This window comes from Mus pahari, chromosome 9, assembly GCF_900095145.1.
Source record: "Mus pahari chromosome 9, PAHARI_EIJ_v1.1, whole genome shotgun sequence".
Classification (NCBI taxonomy): Eukaryota; Metazoa; Chordata; class Mammalia; order Rodentia; family Muridae; genus Mus; species Mus pahari.
The window spans coordinates 42916038-42925929 of NC_034598.1; the positions used below are offsets into that span (position 1 = coordinate 42916038).

General features: G+C 48.3%; 1 protein-coding gene across 1 annotated transcript in view; it reads right to left on the reverse strand.

Moving 5' to 3' along the window:
- Trappc10 (trafficking protein particle complex 10) overlaps positions 1-5000 on the reverse strand; it is a 57216-nt gene extending 52216 nt beyond the window's left edge. Inside the window, exon 1 of the mRNA XM_021205022.2 lies at positions 4795-5000. Coding sequence (XP_021060681.1) covers positions 4795-4861 — 67 coding nt within the window. The 5' untranslated portion in view covers positions 4862-5000. The remainder of the gene's footprint in view (positions 1-4794) is intronic.
- Positions 5001-9892: the final 4892 nt, after the last annotated feature.

Sequence of the window (9892 nt, forward strand, 5' to 3'; positions counted from 1 at the left end):
TCCTCCAGTTCGAATCCACAGTGGGTTCAGCAGGCAAGAGTGCGAACCCACCCCAAGGTGTTCTGCCCATGCAGACAAGGCGCCGGTCTGCGTGCAGGCAGGAACACTACAATACAGTAGTACTCTGTCCAGCTATCAGTGGGAAGAACAGCTGACAGCAAGAGGAACCAATACACTATGTCTATCAAAGACACCAAACGCAGAGACTGTGTGATGTGATCTTACAGATTACTGGAATTACAATGACATCTCTGAAGCCTCTTCTAAATGCCAGGTGGGCCTCTCCTGGTCCTGGTGGCCCAGTCCAGGACAGCAGGCTTTGGTTTGGTTGTGATGCTAAATGTGCTCTGTCTTGTAGTTTAAAAAGAAAAAAAGTACCTAAATGCAGCTGCCAAGATCTTTCCAAATGCTCCCTAGCATACAGGTTAGCTTTCCTCTACTGGATAAGCGTGTATCCCCTGGTTAAAAATCTGAACAGAATGCACAAGCTCAATTTACCTAAGAACAAGGCAGGTGATCCCCAGGCCTTTCCATGCAGCACTTCGTGTACAGAAGGAAAAGAACAGCATGGCACTGGAGGGTCTGCCTCATGGAAGCACTAAGAGACACCCACCAGGATGTCCCCTGAGAGAATGTGTGCTCACTCACTTCATCTACTCCACCAACAGACTCAGCACCCACTACTTGCCAAGCGCTACTCGAGGTGCCAAGAACCCAGGGGTGAACCAGAGATCAAGTCCCCTCATCATGAAGCTTTACACTCTAGCCTGGGTCTCATGTGAAGAGAAACAATAAGCCAAGACAAAAACAAATATTTATGTTAGGAGCTTTGAGCCAAGAAAAATGAGTGAAGGCAGTGGGATCCCAAACACAAATGGGGTGTGGGAGGCAGAGCAGGCCTGGGGTTCAGTGACATTTGAGCAGATATCAGAAGTTGGGAGAAGAGGAAGGCAGAGGGCAGAGACCACTAGGCCAGGGGAGTACAGGCTCGACAGCTCCAGGCAGAGTCAGAGGCTAGTGAAGGTTATTCTGTCTGTTTGGTTTGGGTGGTACTAGGGTAGAGTTCAGGGCCTTGCACACGCTAAGCAAGCATGCACCACGGAGCCATCCCTAGCCTTGGGAAAGTTATTCTGAGAAGAAAGTGAGCCAGCGGAGGCGCCTGAGCTGAGACGTGTGTGTGTTATAATTTCTCTGGAGACCACTGCAGGAATTCCACAGACAGAAAAGAAAGGCCTATGGACTGGAGAGATGGCTCAGCGTTAAGAGCACTGGTTGCTCTTTTAGAGGTCCTGAGTTCAATTCCCTGAAACCACATGGTGGCTCACAACCATCTGTAGCAGGGTCCAATGCCCTATTCTGGTATGTCTAAACATAGCTACAATGTATTCATATAAAATAACTTGGGAACATTTTTGAGTAAGACTTGATTCTGTCTCCCCCAACCTTTGAGAACTTTCCATTCCTCTCACACCCCTAATCTAGCATCAGTCACTGCCCGGAGAAAATGTTGAGGCTCATAAAATGCTTGCCCAGGAAGCATGAGGACCCAAATTTGGGTCCCTAGAACCCACGTGACAAGCATGCTATGGTCACAGGCTTGTAATCCCAGCAATGGGGAAGTGGATACAGTATAATTTCTAGAGTTAGACTAACCTAACTGGTGAAGCCAGGGTTCCAGGGAGAGACACAAACAAACAACAAAAGCCCAGATGACAGTCCAGGAGGACCAAGTCCTGAGACTGATCTCTGTTCCCCACAGGTGCATGAGCCTGCACGCACACCATACGTGAACACACACGCACACACACACACACACACGCACACACACGCACACACACGCACACACACCATACGTGCACACACACGCGCGCACGCACACACACGCACACGCACACACACACACGCACACACACACGCACACACACACGCACACACACACGCACACACACGCACGCACACACACACGCACACGCACACACACACACACACACACTGATAAACATGAGCTCTGCTTTTTAAAGTGAACTCAGCTGGCTAGGTGAGTGCTGAAGGAGATCTAAAGTATGAATTTTTTAAATAAGATGAAACAGACTGTTTGGAAAGCAAATACTAAGAGAACCATAATACACAGTATTGATTTGTTGTTAAGAGTGAACTGGCCTTTGGGTAGATTTCTGAACTGCGTTCATTAGCATCTCCTTTGAAACATAACAAGATAAAGAAGGAATGAGGTGGAACCAGGATGCATGCTTGCCAAAGCTGCAGCCCCAGAAACATAAGCATGCCATCTAGTGTACACTAAGTCAGATTTCCTGAGAGTCAAAAAAAAAAAAAGAAAAAAAAAAGCCTTTTATTTTAAAGAGATTGCTTATGTTTCTCTAAAATGACTTCGTTTTCTGAAATTCCAGTGAAGAGCTGTACCCTCCAACTTAGGGACTCCATCAGCACACTTTCTTATGATGTTACCCCAAAGCCATGGGAACCTCCCCACCAACACCCAAACTCCAACAGGCCTACAGGAAGGCACCCTGCAGCTGTCCTACACACAGGAAGGTAAGACATTAAATATCACACATTTCCAAGCACTAGCTACCAGAGTAATTAACCCCTCCTCCTTAGTCACAGCCAATGCCACTGAGCTTGCAGCTTCACCTTCAGAAGGGTCCCGATATCCCACTTTTGTATTTGCCAGGCACTGGCATAACCTCACACAAGACAGCTATATCAGGGTCCTTTCAGCAAAGTCTTGCTGGCATATGCAATAGTGTCTGGGTTTGGTGGCTGATTATGGGATGGATCCCTGAGTGGGGCAGTCCCTGGATATTTTGTCGTAGCTCCAAACCTTGTCTCTGTAACTCCTTTCATAGGTATTTTGTTCCCTATTCTAAGGAGGAATGAAGTATCCACACATTGGTCTTCCTTCTTCTTGGTTTTCTTGTGTTTTGCAAATTGTATCTTGGGTCTTCTGGGTTAATATCCACTTATCAGTGAGTGCATATCTAGTGACTTCTTTTGTTTTGTTTTGTTTTGTTTTGTTTCGAGATAGGGTTTCTCTGTGTAGCCCTGGCTGTCCTAGAACTTACTTTGTAGACCAGGCCGGCCTCGAACTCAGAAATCCGCCTGCCTCTGCCTTCAGAGTGCTGGGATTAAAGGTGTGTGCCACCACACCCGGCTATCTAGTGGTTTCTTTTGTGATTGGGTTACAGGATGGAACACAGGGCCCCCAATGGAAGAGCTAGAGAAAGGAACTGAAGGGGTCTGCAACCCTATAGGAGGAACAACAATATGAACTAACCAGTACCCCCAGAGCTCGTGTCTCTAGCTGCGTATGTAGCAGAAGATGGCCTAGTAGGCCATCATTGGGAAGAGAGGCCCCTAGGTCTTACAAACTTTATATGCCCCAATACAGGGGATCGCCAGAGCCAAGAAGTGGGAGTGGGTGGGTAGGGGAGCAGGGCGGGGGGAGGGTATAGGGAACTTTCGGGATAGCATTTGAAATGTAAATAAAGAAAATATCTAATAAAAAAAAGGGTCCTGATAAAACATCTATAGCAGTGAAGATGCCAATGTTCAAAGCTAAGGGTCGGGAGATGCAGTCAAGTAGGTGGATGTCCCTATGGGTCGTAAGTATTCATTCAGAATTCCTATTGTGCACAGTACTTGGGGAAAAGTTCTCAGGACCTGGAACACATTGAATCCAACCATGAACAGGGTGTAACTTCCCTGAGGGGATCAAGGAGCACCTGGGCAGGGTGGGGCAGCCTCCAGACCAGCTCTGCCACATCGGTCCACCTGCCTGCAGGTGAAGTTTGGCAAGCCTTTCAGTTGCCATGCATTCTGGGAAAAAAAAAAAAAAAAGCTAACTGCTGAACTATGCAAGTCTCCCAACTTTATGGGAGACACATCCATATCCCTGAGAAAGTTAATCTAACAATAAAGAGATGTAAGTCTTTAAATATGAAATGTCTAGGTGGTTACAGGAAGGGACTGGGAGGAGCCCATGTATCCAAGGGCCCAAAGGAGAAAACAGCAAGGTGTGCTGGAGACCTTGGGAACCCAGGGGCCTAGCACCAGGTTTTGCAAATAGTGCTTCCTGTTTAGAAAAAAAAAAAAGTAAATTCGTAAGGTCAAGCACATACTGAACTGCCAACACTCACGTATCACACCTGTCCTTTGAAAGACAGCGCTGCAAAGCTGTCAGAATGTCAACCAACCCGTCCACACTTCCCATGAGTCCGTAGTTTGCAAAACTACTCCGTTCTGAAATTATGCTTTAAAATGAGGGTTTTCTTTTTCTGTAGCAGAGAAACCAATCTGTAGGTGTGTGTGCGCGCGCGTGTGCATTCAGTGGGAGAAGGAAGAAGTGCGGAAAGGGATGTCCGAGCGGGAACTCGCTGGTGGAGCAGCTCTGGAAAGTGCCTATAGGCACAGGATGATTGGACAGCCAGAGCTGGGTTCCTTCCTCAGCCTGGCCGGCCACCTGCCACTCCGGCTTGACTGTCACTAGAGGAAGAGCACCTGCGCTCTGCGGAGAGCCGGGCCTGCCCACCGGACTGCGGTCAGCGCGCAGGAGAGCCGACCCACGGGGAAGGCCGGCCCGATCGCTAGCAGCACTGACAGCGCAGAGCGAGCTGCTCCGGAGACCGCTCAGGGCAGGACCCAAAGCTCGGCGTCCGCTGCACAGCGGGTCGGAGGTCACCCGCGGAAAGGTCAGAGGTCGGCTGGGTCCGCGGAGGTGGGAGCTGCCCAGCCCGGCCGCGCCCCCCGCCCGGCCGCCCGGCCGGCCCCACTTACAGGTGACGATGGGCTTGTTCTCCATGGTGTAGACCACCGGTGGCTGTGGTTCCTCAGGGGCGTCCATGGGCGTCCGGCGTCACCGGCCCGGCCCCCCGCCCCCCATGGGCACCCGAGGCAGCGCGGGGCCCGCTGAGCCCGCGCCTCCTCGCCGCCGGCCCCCGGCAGCTCCTAGCCGGCCGCCCGCCGCCGCCGGCCCCGTCCACTTCCGGCCCCGGCGCCGCCGCGTGACCACTTCCGGGGCGCGCGACTTAAAGGGGCGGGCCTCCCCGCCGAATGCCCTCCTACGGAAAAGGCCGCGTGCCGGGCAACCGGGCGGTGCAGGGCGGGCCCGCTGTAGTTGTCAGTAGCGGGAGACGCCTCTGCCTCGTTCTCCCGCAGCTGCAGGGGACAGAGGGCGGCGCACGTGCCTGAGCTCCGTGACCTCACCTTCTCATTGCCCAAGCTTGGTGACCCTTGCCTCATCAGACCTGTCTAAACTGGATGCTCTTCAGCCTCGCACCTGCAGGTGCTCCCTGGCCCTCATCCTCCCTTCTACCCCGTGTGCCCCCACCATCACATCTGGCGGAATTCCCGTTATCTCCGGGGGAGCTTCCTCCTTTCCGGCCTCTGCAGAATACCTTGGGTCGGTATTTACATCTGGGCGAGCTCGGCTGTGCAGTGCCAAACTGAGTCTCTGCTTGCTTGTTAACACGGACTTGCCAAGTGTGCTGACTCAAAACGAGGCAAGATCGAAAGTGTTCCACCCACCCCGTACAACTCCATGTGCATCCGCTGGCACGCCAGCTTCTCACTGTCCTTTCTGGTTTTGTGAGGTTTTTGTTTGTTTGATTGGTTGATTAGGTGGTTTCACTCGTATGAAACACCACATAGGTCGTTTCCACCTGCGTCAGCCTTCAGCACTCTTTCCCTTGGCTCCCAGAATGCTCCCCTGTGTCCCACCTTAGTCAGTACTGGCCACCTATATAGCTGGTACTGCTTTGAAGCCGCTAGGTATTGCGAATGTTGCAAAATCAAATCTTACTTTGAACTGTACTCGGGTGCAAGAAGAGCAGGTCTATGGGAGCTTTTGCAAATGGGATTCAGTGTGCACATGGAATGTCTGAGCATGACTTGACTGCTGCGGAGCATGTTGGTATGGGCTTTCAGGCAACTAACTGGTTAAGGCAGTTGAAGCAGGTGGAGACTGCCAGGCATAGATAGCCTAGAGCAGGGGTTCTCAACCTGTGGGTCCTGAGTCTTTTGGCAAACCTCTAGCTCCAAAAAATTTACATTATGACCCATAACAGTAGCAAAATTACAGTTTATGAAGTAGTAATAAAAATTTTTTATTTATTTAATATTTTTTACTTAATATTTTTATTTTGTTTATTTAATATTTTAATTTTTTAAATTATTTATTTGCTATTTTTAGTTTATTTATTTAATTTTTATTCATCTTTTAATATTTTTATTTACTTAATATTTATTTTTTATTTGGGAGGGTCACAGCATTAGAAAGGTTCAGAACCACTGGCCTAGAGAGAGCACAGCAAAGCAAGAATAGGGGTCCGAAGTCTCTGTGGATGTGTCAAAGGTTTTACACCCCATCCAGCTAAGCGTTTGTGAGATGTCAGCACAAAAGCTCAACTCTCACCTCAAATGGAATAAGAGATGGCATGCTTCGGAACCAAATTTGAGTGCCCGCCACCCAGGGAACAAGGATTCTTAACTTTGGAGGTGGTGAAACTAGTTGTGATGGTTTCTATATGCTTGGGTCAGGGACAGGGGGTGGCACTATTAGCAGGTGTGGCCTTGTTGAAGTAGGCCTGTTACTGTGGGCATGGGCTTAAGACCCTCACCCTATCTACCTGGAAGCCAGTCTTCCACTAGCAGCCTTCAGATGAAGATGTAGAACTCTCAGCGACTCCTGCACTATGCCTGCCTTGATGCTGCCATGCTCCTGCCTTTATGATAATGGACTGAACCTCTGAATCTGTAAGCCAGCCCCAGTTAAATGTTGTCCTTTATAAGATTTGCCTTGGTCATGGTGTCTGTTCACAGCAGTAAAACCCTAACTGAGACACTAGTGGTCTGCAAAGTTAACAGATTCCAACACTTTTTTTTTAATCTATTAGTTATAGGGTGTTAGTTCTAACACTGGGGTGGGCAATCACTAGGGGCTAACACTAGGCTATCATAAAATAAACTAGCCTCTAGATCTGCAGCCTTGCAACCACTCCATCCGATGCTGTTGTGATTAGTCACTCAATTTTTGCAGACGAACCTCCTTCCCAGGAATTCTGATTCACAGGAATGGGAGGCAGTGGGGCTTTTCAGGAGCAATAGGGACACTCAAGGCGAAGCAGTACAACTTTCAGCTGAGACACTAGAGTAAGAACTATATCACCAGGCCACAGGCTCCCTCTGCAAAGTGACAGAATGACTTCTGACTTTACAGGTATGTCTCTTACCCTGATTCCATAGCAGCCCTTTAACAGCTTAAACTCAAGTCTTAGCCTACGGACTCTATATCTCAAAGGCTGTGGCCAGGCCTGGTCTCAAAGCCAGAACTTGTCAGTCCCTATCCTCCAATAAAGCAATGACTTGATATGATCCGATCAAGTTTTGAGATAGAGTCCTGGGACTGGTCAGAGGGACTGGTGAGGGCACCTTGAATAGTCTCTAACTCAAACAACCCTACAGGAGCTCACGAGGGGGAAAGGTTAGTGGAACTGTGAGCTAGAATGGAAGACAAGACACAAGGCCTAGATAATCCAGAAACTGTGTGGTGTATTGCTTATCAAAGTCCAACGGGCATCAAGAAATGACTGAACAGGAACAGGAAGTATGAGGCTCCTCCAAGACAAATAATCTTAACTGAGAGCAGACATGACCCAGAACTGTTTACAAGGGCAACTATAAAATGTATATTCGAGGGGCTAAATTAATATGAATGAGGGAAGGCTGCAGCAGAGTAACAAAATATTTTTTATTTCATTTTATTTACTTTTATGTGTATGGGTGTTTTGCCTGCATGTATGCCTGTGTAACATGGACATGCTTGGTGCCTGCAGAGGCCAGAAGAGGGCACTGCATCCCCTGAGACTAGAGTTGCAGATGGTTGTGAGCCACCATGTAGGTGCTGGGAGTCAAACCCAGGTCCTCTGGAAGAGCATCCAGGGTTCTTAACCACTGAACCATCTCCCCAGACCTATAGCAGAAAGTATTGTAAATGTATCAAATGGCTTGGAAGATAGCTCAATGCTTTAAATCTTGCTGCTATTGCAGAAGACCCAGGTTCAGTTTCCAGCTCTCACATTGGGCCGCACACAACCACCTGTAACTCCAGTTCCAGGGACTCTGACACTTTCTTCAGGACTCTCAGGAAACCCTCACACATGTGGCACACACATGTAAGTAAAAATAAATATTTTTCCCCGGATTCATTTATCTATTATGTATACAGTATTCTACCTGCATGTATGCCTGTGTGCCAGAAGATGATGCCAGATCCCATTACAGAGGGTTGTGAGCCACCATGTCATTGCTGGGAATTGAACTCAGGACCTCTGGAAGAGCAGTCAGTGCTCTTAACCTACATGTCTGACTTCCATGGAACAGGAATTGCCAATAGAAAAGGAAGTAAAGCAGAAAAGAAAGCTTGAGCTGGGCGTGGTGGCACATGCCTTTAATCCCAGCACTTGGGAGGCAGAAGCAGGCGGATTTCTGAGTTTAAGTCCAGCCTGGTCTACAAAGTGAGTTCCAGGACAGCCAGAGCTACACAGAGAAACCCTGTCTTGAAAAAACAAATAAACAAAAAAAGAAGAAAAGAAAAGAAAAAAGAAAAGAAAAGAAAAAAGAAAAGAAAGCTTGGCAAAATCTGAGTGAGATACATACAAAGATCACAGGAAGGTGAGCTACTGAAAGGCAGCAAAGAAGGAGAAAGGCAGAATATACGACATCACCTTCACAGGAACCATGGCAGTGGTCTGGGACGGGGGGAGCTGGCTTCTTAGCAGAAGCCAAAGATCTGAAGCAAGGTGGAAATTTAGTTTATTACTTTACTTATTTAGTTAGTTAGCCTATGTATGTATGCGTGACACATGTGCCATGGTGTGCATGTGGGGGTCAGAGAACACTTTCAGGAATCGGTTCTCTCCTTCTACTCGGGGCTCAAACTCAGGTTGTCAGGCTCACCGAGCCATCTCACCATCTCTCTGACATATTTTAAACACTAAACTTAAAAACCTGTCAACCTCACATAGTATCAAATACAAGTATTCTTCAAAAAAGCCAGAAAAGGATAAAGATGTCTCAGCTATTACGGCCTGAGGGCAGATTGGACTAGACACAGAAGACCTCCTCAGATGGGGGGAAATGGTACCAGATGAAGACACTGATTCCCGGGAAGGAAGGCGCCAAAGAAACAACCAGCAAGCCAGGTGGTGTACACTTTTAATCCCAGCACTTGGGAGGCAGAGGCAGGCAGAATTTGAAGCCAGCTTGATCTACAGAGTGAGTTCCAGGACAGCCAGGGCTACACAGAGAGACCTTTTCTTGAATAAACAAAAGCAAAAACCAAATCAAACCAACAAACAAAAAAAACCAAATGGTAAATGTGCAAAACCAGGCTAGCCCCTCCTCACTTCTTTCAGAGGCTTTTCCAGACAGGCAAACCTGTGAGGTGATTTCAGTGTGAACGTAGAGATGAAGCATTTCTCTCATCTCTCACTACCAAAGCGTAGAGACCATCTCTTGAATGTGTCAGCTTACGAGGTTATGAAGCAGGAAATTCTGAGTGCTAAAAAGGAAACATAGAGAGTTCTGTGTGAGGAGGAGAGGGAAAGGCTGTAAGATCAACTCTGAATAGAACTTAAGATGACGGCAAGAACACAGATGGTCAGCCCCATAGCTGAACCACCAGAGAAAGGAGTCAAAAAGATTTAGCAGATTCTATTAATCCAAAATGAAGTCAAGAAAAGACAGGAGGGCTGGGCGTGGTGGCACACGACTTTAAGCCCAGCACTCGGGAGGCAGAGGCAGGTGGATTTCTGAGTTCGAGGCCAGCCTGGTCTACAGAGTGAGTTCCAGGATAGCCAGGGCTACACAGAGAAAC